Source organism: Bubalus kerabau, chromosome 15 (genome assembly GCF_029407905.1).
Source record: "Bubalus kerabau isolate K-KA32 ecotype Philippines breed swamp buffalo chromosome 15, PCC_UOA_SB_1v2, whole genome shotgun sequence".
Taxonomy (NCBI): Eukaryota; Metazoa; Chordata; class Mammalia; order Artiodactyla; family Bovidae; genus Bubalus; species Bubalus kerabau.
In genome coordinates, this window is record NC_073638.1 from 15,792,574 (window position 1) to 15,806,701 (window position 14,128).

At 39.9% G+C, this 14,128-nt stretch overlaps 1 protein-coding gene across 1 annotated transcript in view; it reads right to left on the minus strand.

Annotated features, from left to right (window-relative positions):
- Positions 1–11,855: 11,855 nt before the first annotated feature.
- PIWIL4 (piwi like RNA-mediated gene silencing 4) overlaps positions 11,856–14,128 on the minus strand; it is a 55,284-nt gene continuing 53,011 nt past the window's right edge. Inside the window, exons 19-21 of the mRNA XM_055547623.1 lie at positions 12,948–13,073; positions 12,694–12,841; positions 11,856–11,984 (exon numbers count right to left, since the gene is read on the minus strand). Coding sequence (XP_055403598.1) covers positions 11,868–11,984; positions 12,694–12,841; positions 12,948–13,073 — 391 coding nt within the window. The 3' untranslated portion in view covers positions 11,856–11,867. The remainder of the gene's footprint in view (positions 11,985–12,693; positions 12,842–12,947; positions 13,074–14,128) is intronic.

Genomic DNA, 14,128 nt, shown 5'->3' on the forward strand with positions numbered 1-14,128 from the left:
CTGGAGTCCTAACCACTGGACCACCAGGGAAGTCCTGACCTAGTGTAGTTATTATTCCCATTTACATGTGAGGAAACTTAGGCAAAAAGAGATTAGGTTATCTTGCTGAAGCTTACACAGTAACGGCAGAGCCAAAATCAAGCCCAAGCAGTCTGACTGCAAGATCTATACTCTTAACCACCATTCTATATTAAATTTTTCTATTTCTTTTGGAGTAAATTGTCTTACTTTTCATAGTCCTAGAAAATTACACCTTTCTTTCAAATTTTCAAAAGTATTGGCATAAAGGTATTAAAATATTCATGATATTTAAAAATATCTATTGTGATTTTTTATCCCTAATATTGCTTTATTTCTGTCTTCTCTTTTTGTTTATGAGTCTAAAACTTTTGTTTATGACTAAAACTTCTTTCTACCAGTCTTTCCAGGCAAAGAGCCAGATTTTAATTGTAAGATGTCTTGATTTGCTTTAAAATATACAGTAAGTCGTGTAAGAGTGACTCGGTATATTTGAAACAAGATTGAGAGTAGCATGATAATTGTTGAAGTCTGAGCGATGAAGGCTCTTTATACCATTCTCTGCTTTTATCCATTTCTGAAAATTTCTACAATAAAAAATAAGATAAGTTAACGAATTAGCTTTTGTTTTTCTCTGAAGAATTAGATTTTGTTTTTCTCATAATCCATTGAACTTTTAAATTTGTGCTATTTTTCATTAATATGTACTTTTATCTTTATTTCCTAATTCATTCTTTGCATTTTCTCTGTTCTTTAGCTTTCTCCAGTTATATGTTTACTTAAGTAATTTTTAGTCTTGTTTTCTAGTATGCACATTTAAGCCATATATTTCCTTATAAATATCAATTTGACTTTATCCTTCAGGTCTTTTATTACGGAGTACTCTTTTCTAATTAAAAATATTTTTCCAGTGTGATTTCCTTTAAATTCCAAACTGTTTAGAACAGTGTCCATAAATGATATCAGCTGTTTGGAATTTGTACAGATTTGCTTTGTGCCTATTGTTAAATCATATGTGTCCATTTTTTTCAGTTAACCTATAAAATTTCTAATGATTTTGTCTTTTTGATCAGTTTTTGAAAGACACATGTTAGAGTCTCTTCATTTAGCTGAATAAAGAAATTGGTAAATGTCTTTCTGTAATTCTTTTATTTTTATATTTCAAAGTTATACTAATCCATGGCTACTCATTCATGATAATATCTCCTTGGATATTTTATTTTGCTACTTTTATAAATATGTAACATCCCTACCTTTAACTTCAAATTCTGCTTTGTTTGATACCAATAGCTTTATTTTGGCTATTTAAATTAAAGTTGTCTTTATTTTTTCACTTTCAAACTTTCTATGTTGTTTCATTTTAGATGTACCTCTTATATATAATATATTGCTAGACTTTTTAGATCCAATCTCACCTTCCCCAGTAATAAATAATTTTAATATATAGTATATTAAATTTATTTTTGAGTGTATATGTACCATATTTAGTGCTTCTGTACCGTGTTCTTTTTTCTTTACTCTTCCTCTTTTCTTGTCCTCTAGTGAACTGAAGTATCCTCTTTTCTTCCCTTCTACTGATTCAAAGTAATGAACAGTATTTTTTCCCCCCTTTGGCCATGCCACATGGGATGGGACTATGGGATCCCCATCCCATAGTGTCACATAGCAGCCATATGTGTTTGGCTGCACCAGATCTTAGTTGCTGCAAGAAATTTCTGTGACACACAGAATCTTTAGTTGCAGCATTCAGTATCTACTTCCCTGACCAGAGATAAAACTTGGGCCTCCTTCATGGGAGCATGGAGTCTTAACCACTAGACCACCAGGGAAGTTCCTTTGGATGGTATTTTTATTCTTTTAGAAGAAATCTACATACATTTTAATGTTATTTTCTAATCATGTGTAAAGCTATTATCTCTAAAGAAAGAAAGAAGAAAGTTAAGTCGCTCAGTCGTGTCCGACTCTTTGCGACCCTGTGGACTGTAGCCTTCCAGGCTTCTCCGTCCATGGGATTCTCCAGGCAAGAATACTGGAGTGGGTTACCATTCCTTCTCCAGGGGATCTTCCCGACCCAGGGATCGAACCCTGGTCTCCTGCATTGGAGGCAGACACTTTAACCTCTGAGCCACCAGGGAAGTGATTATCTCTAATTAGAGATTATCTCTAATCTCCTTCCTAATAAGATAAGGACTTGAGTAAAACCTAAGTGAAGTCACTTAGTCATGTCAGACTCTTTGCGACCCCTTAGACTGTAGCCTACCAGGCTCCTCCATCCATGGGATTCTCCAAGCAAGAATACTGGAGTGGGTTGCCATGAGTAAAACCTAACTTCTTCCTAAATGTTTTCATCTCACTTGGGTTCTTGTTGCCTATAATGGATTCCAACTTTTATTCACAGGAAATCAAAAATGTGTTTTCATAGACAGCCAGTATTAATTTAAATTTACAACATGTTTTACTAATATTCTTTACTCATCTTTGCTTTGCTCAATGGGTTTATTTTCTGTCATGCTGAGGTACATTCTTTAGTAGTTCTTTCAGCAAGGGTCTGTGGACCTATGAGTTTTTTAATTCATCACTCATTCTTCAATGATCATTTAGCTGCTCATAGAGTTCTAGCTTCCTTAATCTTTTCTCTCAAGACTTTAAAGACACTGTTCAATTTTTTCTCATCTATTCTTTCTTTTAATTAATTAATTTATTTTAATTGGAGGATAATTGCTTTACAATATTGTTATGATTTTTGCCATACTCATACTCATACACATTAAAATGTGAAGTCTACAGGAGGTGTCAGTCCTTCTTTGCAGGCAATTTGCAAGTGTATACTTCTTCTCAGGAATGGTTTTAAGATTTTCCCTTTATAGTTGATGTTCTACAATTTTATCCCACTGTATAAGGTAAGAAGACTTGTGATTTTTTATTTCACTTTAAGAATGTATATTTCGATTTTGGAACATCTGAAGCCATTATCTCCTGAAAATTGCCTCCACCTTCTACCTCATACTTTGTATTTCCTGTCTCTGGAACTTCTACCAAATGTGTGGTGAAGTATCTCATTTTACATTCCACATCTATCTCTCTGTACTGCATTTGAAGTGATTTCTTAAAGTCTGCTTTCCAATTTCTTCATCCTCTATTCATCTATTTTTAGTCTACTGCTTAACAAGTCTATTGATATTTTTGTTTTGATGCTTCTATTTTTCATTTTTAGGATTTCTATTTGGTTCTCTTTTAATCCATCAATTCTTTTCCAGATTTGGGCAAAAAACAGTTTAGATCCTCACTTTACACTAAAATAATCTAGATGGCTTTACAGCATTACAGATAAAGAAATCAAAACAAAAAAAGTCATATTCGTCAAATCTCTAGATAGAGATAGATTTTCTAGGTTTCAAATCCCACTGTGCTTTCATAGTCTTAAAAGAAAACAGTGGTAATTTGAATACATAAACCTTAAATTTCCGAAGCTAAAAAAATGCATAAACAAAATTTAAAAGCACATAATAAATTAGGGGCATAGTTACAAAAGTATGTTGCTGCTGCTAAGTCGCTTCAGTCATGTCTGACTCTGTGCGACCCCATAGACGGCAGCCCACCAGGCTCCGCCGTCCCTGGGATTCTCCAGGCAAGAACACTGGAGTGGGTTGCCATTTCCTTCTCCAATGCATGAAAGTGAAAAGTGAAAGTGAAGTTGCTCAGTTGTGTCCGATTCTTCGCACCGAATGGTCTGCAGCCTACCAGGCTCCTCCATCCATGGGATTTTCCAGGCAAGAGTACTGGAATGGGTTGCCATTGTCTTCTCTGACAAAAGTATGACAAAGTATTAATATCTTTAAAATATAAAAGCCTTATAGACATTAAGAAAAACACAAATGGAAAATATAAAAGGCTAATAATAAACATTTTCAAATTGCTTACCTATACCAATAATCAAATAAATATTAAAAAAAAAACTATCTGGCATCTATCATACTAACAAAGTATTAATATTTTGCCTCTAATAAGAATATATCAAGCTTATGAGCTACATGAGTGTAAGATATGACATTTGGGGGGAAAATTGCAACATAAATCAAGCACCTTGAAACTATTCTAACTTTGAACTTATGAATTATGGCTTTTAGTAATCTAACCCAAGGAAGCAACCCAAAATACTATGAATAAAAACTATGCTATCTTTTTATGGCAAAGAAAAATTGGAAACAACCTATCACTATAATAAAGAGAACTATACATAACAGTTTTGCATCTGGGATGAGCAGATGCAAACTATTATATATAGACTGGATAAACAGCAAGGTCCTAGTATTTTGCACAGGGAGCTATGTTCAATGTCCTGAAAAGAATATGAAAAAGAATGTGTGTATATATAAATCACTTGTAGTTGTTGAAGTAAATTTTTAAGAGAAGGGAACAAGTAAATTGTTACATCTGTAAAATATTATTCAATCATTAAAACTTACACTTACAAAATTTTTAACTGAATAGGAAAAAACTCATGTTATAATCTTACGTACAAATGAAGTATATAAAACTATACATATGGCATAGCTAAAGACTAGATGAAAAGCATATATCAAAGTTTTGACAGAATATACTTCTGAGTAGTAGCTGTATTTAAGATTTTTTCCACAACATTGTATTTTTTCCACCGCAAATATTCCATAATGAACATCTATTATTTTTTATAATTTTAAAATTAATTAAGGATTAAAAAAAAATCTTTCTCTAGGAACTTGATCTCATCTTTTGTTCTTCAGTTGTCCTCACTCTCTCCTTCAAAAGGAGTCCTTTCCTCATCATTCTTGTCGGGACTGTAGGATTTTCTTGGCTGGAGGCAGTGGGTCAAATTGAAGTGAGAAGTACACGTTAATCTGAGCAACAAAACTCAGGCCTTTGACAGCACTTCTCAAAAGAACTTTCTGTATCATGTCTGAGATGCTGAAGTTTGTTAGGAAGATTTAAGAGTAAACTACCATGGAAAATCACTAACTTGAAATCCAATATTTTTAAAATATGACATCTCAAGGTACATAGTTTTCTTTTAAATTTCAGGTTGTAGCCAGTGGATTCCTAACATTAAGAATCAGCTTATTTTTATTAAAAACTTAAAAATGACATAATGTTCATGGAAGTTGTGTCAGTTTGTGTCTTTCAAGAGACAGACACCAGGGCAGAGTTAGACTTCAGAGATTCGTTGTGAGAAATCGGGAAAGGACTATGTCAACGCTGTATATTGTCACCCTGCTTATTTAACTTATATGCAGAGTGCGTCATGCGAAATGAGGGATGGATAAAGTACAAGCTGGAATCAAGACTGCCAGGAGAAATATCAACAACTTCAGACATGCAGATGACACCACTCTTATGGAAGAAAGCAAAGTGGAACTGAAGAGCCTTTTGATGAAGGGGAAAGAGGAGAGTGAAAAAGCTGGCTTAAAACTCAACATTCAAAAAATGAAGATCATGGCATCTGGTCCCATCACTTCATGGCATATAGATGGGGAAACAATGGAAAGAGTGACAGACTTTATTTTCTTGGGCTCCAAAATCAGGAGGATGGTGATTTTGTGGATGGTAGATGTGGACTGTGGATGGTGACTGCAGCCATGAAATTAAACAACGCTTGCACCTTGGGAGAAAAGCTATGACCAACCTAGACAGTATATTAAAACAGTTATCACTTTGCCGACAAAGGTCTGAGTAGTAAAAACTATGTTTTTTCCAGTAGTCATGTATGGATGTGAGAGTTGGACCATAAAGAAGTCTGAGCACTGAAGAATTTATGCTTTTGAACTGTGGTGTTGGAGAAGACTCTTGAGAGTCCCTTGGACTGCAAGGACACCAAACCAGTCAATCCTAAAGGAAATCAACCTTGACTATTCATTGGGAAGACTGATAGAAGCTGAATCTCCAATACTTTGGCCACCTGATGGAAAGAGCTGACTCATTGGAAAAGATCCTGATGCTGGGAAAGATTGAGGGCAGGAGAAAAAGGGGATGACAGAGGATGAGATGGTTGGATGGCATCACCGCCTTGATGGACACGAATTTGAGCAAGCTCCATGAGACAGTAAAGGGCAGGGAAGCCTGATGTGCTGCAGTCCATGGAGTCACAGAGTTGGACACAACTTGTGCATAAACAGCAACAATTGTGAGAAAAGCCCATGAAGGACAAAGGTGAGAGGAAGTAGGACAAGTAAGGAGAGCATACAGACCAAGATGCCAATCGGGATCAATGACAGGAGACAGGAGACAGGGGATGGGCAGGAAGAGCTCCAGACTACAGGGCAGTTCTGAGAAAGCCTTGGTCAAAAATTTCCATTGTTTCCGCATCTATTTACCGAGAAGTGATGTGACTGGATGCCACGATCTTTGTTTTCTGCATGTTGAGTTTTAAGCCAGCTTTTTCACTCTCCTCTTTTATCTTCATCAAGAGGCTGTTAAGTTCTTCTTCACTTTCTGTCATTAGGGTGGTATCAACTGCTCTGAGAGCAGTCAAAGAGGACTGCTCAACAATAGAGTCCCATGTTGGGCAGAAAAGACCCAAATCTAGCGCCTCTGTTGTGCCCAGTCAGTGGCAAGAAGCAGCCTGTGGAAAGCCTGCTCTCAAAGTCAGCACTGTGGTGGACCCTGAGTGTAGCAGCTGGAGGTCGTCAGTCAGCTGTGGGAGGTGTGGTTCCTGAACTTCGTGGCTGCTGTAGAAATGTGTTTAAAGTGTGCTCTCTTCCAGAGTCTCCTTTCCACTCCCCAAATAAAAGCAAAACCAGAAAGCCTTCTCCCTAAAACAGCAACTGGTAGATTGATTGTGTCTAGAGAAAACGTTAAGATTTCCTTAAGCAAGATTTCAGAATTCAGAACTACAGTGTCTGGCACATTACGTGGACCTGTGAGTACTTGTTGCCTAAATTGTGTCACTTGATCCTTTTCTCCTCATGAACTGTAATAACATGGCATTCTTGATTAAACCCAGATGCCCTAGATTGGACATTTCTAATCCTTACCACCCCCGACAACATGGACACTGTTAGATGTCTATGCAGGTAGATATGCTGAGGCTCAGAGAGGTTAAGTAACTTGCCCAAAGTTGTAGAGCTAGTAAATGGTGCTTCTGGAATTCAGACCCAGTGCCCTAGACCCAGTCTTCTTCAACTCTGGGCAATCATCAGGATCCCACCTGATGAAGATCAGGCTTCATCTCAGACCAATAAAATCACTATGTCTAGAGGTGGGCCCAGGTGTCTGCTTTTTTTTTTTTTTTAAATAAAGTCTTAAAATATAGGAAGTTCTGATGTTTCCGAGGTTTAGCACCACTGATTTAATCAACCTCTTCTCATATTGCAGATTGGGTAACTGAGTTTTAAAGAGGTAAAGTTATTTTATCCCTCAGCTGAAAGAGTTGGAACCACAGTTCAAATGCAGAGTTTCCTAATTCATGTTGCCCTCGGAGCTCACTTGAGGTCGGCTATTCTCAGAAGGCTGAGCACTGAAGAACTGATGCTTTCAAACTGTGGCACTAGAGGAGACTCTTGCGAGTCCCTTGGACAGCAAGAAGATCAAACCAGCCAATCCTAAGGGAAATCAACCCTGAATATTCATTGAAAGGACTGAAGCTGAAGCAGAAGCTCCATTACTTTGACCACCTGATATGAGGGGCCAACACATTGGAAAAGATCCTGATGCTGGGAAAGACTGAGGGCAGGGGGAGAAGGGGACAACAGAGGATGAGGTGGTTGGATGGCATCACCGACTCAATGGACATGAGTCTGAGCAAACTCTGGAAGATAGTAGACAGGGAAGTCTGGCATGCTGCATTTCATGGAGTCGCAGAGTCAGACACTACTGAGCAACAGGGCAAAATCAAAGGACTCAGCTCATCCAACAGTCCTTGTATGCCCCCTGGTGGCTTAAAATGGTAAAGAGCCACCACCTTGGCCACTATTTATCTGGGTAAAAGAATGAGGAGTTCTATAAACCTTAGCCAGAGAAGGCAATGGCACCCCACTCCAGTACTCTTGCCTGGAAAATCCCATGGACGGAGGAGCCTGGTGGGCTGCAGTCCATGGAGTCGCTAAGAGTCAGACACGACTGAGCGACTTCGCTTTCACTTTTCACTTTCATGCATTGGAGAAGGAAATGGCAACCCACTCCAGTGTTCTTGCCTGGAGAATCCCAGGGACGGGGTAGCCTGGTGGGCTGCCATCTCTGGGGTCGCAGAGAGTCGGACACGACTGAAGCGACTTAGCAGCAGCAGCAGCAGCATAAACCTTAGCATTGCCTCATCAACATGCTACATGTAGGTTTATACATGTTGGCTGTTAGTTAGTGGCACTTTACATCATTGTACTTAGAAGGAAGAAAACCACATTATCAACACAAAACCACAACCACTCTGGATTTGTACAGTGCCTTCCCCCTGATTGCAGCCATGAAATTAAAAGACGCTTACTCCCTGGAAGGAAAGTTATGACCAACCTAGACAGCATATTGAAAAGCAGAGATATTACTTTGCCAACAAAGGTCCGTCTAGTCAAGGCTATGGTTTTTCCTGTGGTCATGTATGGATGTAAGAGTTGGACTGTGAAGAAAGCTGAGTGCTGAAAAATTGATGCTTTTGAACTGTGGTGCTGGAGAAGACTCTTGAGAGTTCCTTGGACTGCAAGGAGATCCAACCAGTCCATTCTAAAGGAGATCGGTCCTGGATGTTCATTGGAAGGACTGACGCTGAGGCTGAAACTTCAGTACTTTGGCCACCTCATGTGAAGAGTTGACTCATTGGAAAAGACCCTGATGTTGGGAGGGATTGGGGGCAGGAGGAGAAGGGAACAACAGATGGCAGGATGGCATCACCGACTCAATGCACATGAGTTTGAGTGAACTCTGGGAGTTGGTGATGGACAGGGAGGCCTGGTGTGCTGTGATTCATGGGGTCGCAAAGAGTCGGACACGACTGAGTGACTGAACTGAACTGAACTGAACTTCCCTCTGAAGACTTGCTATATACAATGCCAACTTTAAAGTGTATAAGGTACTCCCTCATCTAAGAACTCTGAGAGAAGTTTTTTAATCCTTTAGTACCTATTATTAAGGTGATAGAGTCTTATGGTTTATCTCTCAGGTTTTGGAGTCAAATACACCTGAGGAAAATTCTCCCTTCACAATTACTCATTTTATAAATTTTGGTGAGCCACATGGTATCTTTCATTTTCAGTTTTACCATCTGTAGAATGGTCATTATAATGCTTAATTCGTACAGTTGTCATTAAGATTAAATATGTATGTAAAATCTTGGTCCTGTGCCTGCAATGCATTAACTACCCCCTACCCCTTACACTCCAGCAAAGGTTTTCTTTACTAGAAAAGGTCCCATGTTGGGTGCATTTGGGCCCAGCCTGGAAAAACGCTCTCAATTAGGAAAAGCCTGTGTTTGGTGCCCTCTTATACGATCTGCGGTAGTGTCTGCTCTCTGCTCCATGCTTCTGCAGCCTTCTACACACTCTCTCCCCTGGGAGAAGAATTTGGACTCCAGTCTTTCCTGCATCAAAATATTTTTGCATGCCACCATATTCTCATCCCTGGGGCATTCACACAGGAAAAGGATAGAAGATGAGGGAAAAGCAGCAAAGGAAACGGAATGAGTGTTGGACGCAGCAGAAGAGAAACCAGTAGAGTGTTACCCTAGAGGCCACATGGAGTGACGCAAGATGGAGGAAATGACCAACTGGGTCAAATACGGTGACAGGTCAGCGAAGATGAGGACAGAGAACTGACCATCAGATTTAATAAATGGAAGTCACTGCCTCTTTGACCAAAGTGATTTTTGCTGTAATGGTTGTGGTGAAATTCTGAGTGGCATATGAAATTGGATACATCAGTCACGGACGGCTCTTGAAAAGCTGAGAACTGGAATATTTCCTGTCATATTGATAAACAAGGATGCTACCGTTGTCCGGATTCCAGCCCTCCAGGGCACTCAGGAAGGAGAAGAGTCCCTGCCATCAGAAGCTGTCAGACTGCAGCCACTCCCTACAGGGAGCCCTGAGGAACTCTGTGTGAAAAACTCAGGATCCTGGCCCCAGAGAGCTGAGATGCATATGAAAAGAATGACTTCAGTGAGTCCAGACTCTTGCATCTTCCCATACATAGAAAAGCACCAAATATCTTGAGATATCTTATTTCTTGACTTCTTAAAAAATAGTTTTGATATTCAGATATACCTGCCCTTTGTTGCAAACCGATACAACCTGACTCCTCCACCCCCTCCTCAGAGCAATTCTCTCGGGGTCACTTGAGATGCTGTCTCCCAGGCGTGAAGTCCTAAAAATACCCACTGGATAAAACATACCTCCCAACTTTAGGATTGTGACTATTTTTTAAGTTGATAAAGTTTCTCTGTAGAGAGGAGCAAAAAAACAAGGTAGGAGCTTGAGGACAAATGTTTCTTTTTTAATATGGGAGAAATAAGAATGTATTTCTAATGCTGATGAGTGGGAAGAATCCAGCGTGAGAGAGAAATTGATGATACAGAAGGGAGAGGGAGGAATGGTTAGAGAAGCATCCTGGATAGACTAGAGGGAACAGGAGTTAGTACACGGGCGGAGGGATTCCACAGGAGCACAGTTTGCTTACAGTAACGAGGGGAGGGGCAGGGTCTATGCCCACAGATGCCCTAAGGTGGGCAGATGGATGGGAGCCTCTGCAAGTTCTCTTCTGATGGTACCTATTGTTTAGGAAGCAATAGGAGACAAGATCACAGCGAGAGAAGCTGCTACCAAGTGAAATAAAGTTCCATGAGAGAATAAGTAAAATCTGAAAAAGAATACATATATTTGTGTGTATATATGGGCTTCCAGGTGGCACTAGTGGTAAAGAACCCGCCTGCCAATGCAGGAGACTAAGAGACGTGGGTTCGATCTCTGTATTGGAAAGATCCCCGGGAGGAGGGCATGGCAACCTACTCCACTGTTCTTGCCTGGAGAATCCCATGGACAGAGGAGTCTGGCAGGCTATAGTCCACAGGATTGCAAAGAGTCCGGCATGACTGAAGTGGCTTAGCATGCACGCATGCATATATGTGTAAAAATACATGTATAACTGAATCACTTTGCTGTACACTTGAAACTAACACAACGTTGTAAATTAACAATACTTCAATTTTAAAAAAGAAAGAATAAGTGAAATGTTCACTTTTGGAAATATAACTCAAAGAGTGATGGTGAGGTGGTTTAGGGGCTAAGAGTTTTTGCTGAAAGCCCTTAGATAATGAAGTTCATATGAAATGTCAACTAAAATTCAAATAACAATAAACACGCATGTGATGCTCTCAATTTTCTTTATTTTCTAACAACTACTTAAACCACTCAACAAAACACTCTACAACATAATTTTAAGAAAACTTCTGCAAATTTTAGGGTGGAAATTAAACCCTACCATTAAAACATCACACAAGCACTTATTTAACTTTTTGGTATTCCTTACAGGTGATGGTACATTTTAACTCTATACACCACAGAATTCACCCTGAGCACAAAGCTCTTTAAAATAAAACAACACATGTGTGTACCATGTGGCTGATTCATGTTGATGAAACGCAGAGATAAGCACAATATTGTGGAGCAATCGTCCTTCAATAAAAAAGTTTTTAATAAAAAAAATAAAAATAAAACATCATTTCTTCTGAACCATTTCGGATTCAGTTGCTGTGTCTTTTTTTTTTTTCCCTCAGAAGTTAAAACTACACTCAATCTGCTTCCCAGAGCCACAGCCTTGAGCTTATAGCAGATTTATATAGAGTACATCAAGGGCTCCTCAGAATCCTCCACCAGCGATGCCCTCCATTCATGTTATCACAGGTAGAAGAGAGAATTGGCTAATTCCAAACTTGGTTCTTTATGAAGGCTTTGTGCCACCAGGAAGGTCAGCTTGCGTGCATACTGACAGGGAGCTGGAATACTGATTAGGCCCTGAGGAGGAAAATGTATTGATAGTAATTAAGAGGAAAACTTACTCTTCAAAGCAGTATTCTTTCCTGAGGTTTTTTTCATCCACTATTTATACATATGTTAGAATGTGTGTAAATCAGTAAGAACTCACCAACAAAGGGCAACCTCGCTCACCGAGAACTTAAATTCGCTGGGCAGGATGGGGAGCCGAGAGGTTTCATGACGCCCGGACCTGTGAGCCGCACACTGAGGGCTGACCCCGGACCTGTGAGCCGCACACTGAGGGCTGACCTACGTTTCCTACAACTTGATGCTCTCAGGGGCTGCGAGCAAATCTTGGCTTTGGACCTTGACAGCAGCTCTGGAATGGAGTCATGCCTATTGCTTTCCCACCAGACACAACATCTGAGTTGCCTTCAACTGTCTCATCTGTAACTTGGAAGTAACAATACCCTGATTTCCTCCCAGACCGGTATAAAATAATATATATAGTAAAGTCTTCGAGAAATTATCAATGCTAATGCATTCTAATAGTTACTGGTATTTTATGTCTATGATAGAGTGGGTTTCATCCAGTGTGGACTAAGAAATCATCCATCCATCCATTCATCCATTTATTCATCCCTCCTTTGTGGAAATTCAGGCATTGTGCCAAAGGTGATTCGGGTGACAACTTCCAGGTGGGCACCCCAAGTTATACTCTGCAACTAAGTACTGAGCTGTCACTCACCATCCAGTTGTAGTACAGGTGACACAGTTTGAATGTGAGTCTCTGCATGTGGTCGGGCTTCAGGCCATTGTCATCATAGATGACATTATAGTAGGTGGGATTAACGGTTCCCCGACAGGCCATCTGGCTGATCAAGTAAAAGTCATACCTGAGGGGAAAGGAAGGATTGTGAGAAAGAAGGCATGCAGAACAGGGCCGAACCTGACCACACATGGTCAAAGCTTTGTTAAAAATAGATTTTCTAACAGACTTGCCATTCTGGCCGTGTTGCTTCCGAATCCACGACAGTGCCAAGTGGTGGGTTCTGCAGATTTCGGCCAGTTTCCACCAAGAATCGTGGCATGCCCTTCTTCCTGACCACAATCACCGACAGTTTGGGGCTTAAGACCAGAGAGGCAAAGTAAAAAATAATAGTAATAATAAGAAGACGGAGAGAACTAAAACCAAGCCATGCAGCCTTTTCTATTTATTTATATATTTTTGGTAATTTTAAAATGAAATAAATTCATTCATTCACAAAATGCTGCAAAACAAAGAAAATTAAAATTACCCCTAATCTCCCCTACTCCCTGAAATACAAACAATCTTTAAATTAAGGATCATCTTCATTTGTTGCCAAAGTGTGGTATGTCCAATCACTTGACCAGTTTCCATCACTGAAAGGGGATGGGGAAGAATGGTTCATCAGTTCAGTTCAGTTGCTCAGTCGTGCCGGACTCTTTGTGACCCCATGAATTGCAGCACGCCAGGCCTGCCTGTCCATCACCAACTCCCGAAGTTCACTCAGACTCACGTCCATCGAGTCGGTGATGCCATCCAGCCATCTCACCCTCTGTCGTCCCCTTCACCTCCTGCCCCCAATCCCTCCCAGCATCAGGGTCTTTTCCAATGAGTCAACTCTTCACATGAGGTGGCCAAAGTACTGGAGTTTCAGCTTTAGCATCATTCCTTCCAAAGAACACCCAGGGCTGATCTCCTTTAGAATGGATTGGTTGGATCTCCTTGCAGTCCAAGGGACTCTCAAGAATGGTTCATGGGACAATAAATTATAATTAGCACTTCTAAAGAAAGCATTTATAGAATTATATACACAGAGACAAGATTCTTTTTTCCATTAGCAATCATTTCCCTGTTTCACCTTCGCTCTTCTTCCAATTTCTGAATAAAAAATGGAAAACTAGAAGCTCTCCTTACTCCTCCAGTCATTGCTTCTGAATCCTGCAAAACACATGCCTGGGAGGGTGGATGGACAGACCACATACACCTTGGGGCCAAATGCTGAATGACCAGGTGTTAAGTGTTAATAGATAAAATCCAAATATTCAGCCCTGGTAACTCAGCGGTAAAGAATCCACCTGCAATGTAGGAAACTTAAGTTCAATCCCTGCATTGGGAATATTTCCTGGAGAAGGAAATGGCAACCCACTGCAGTATT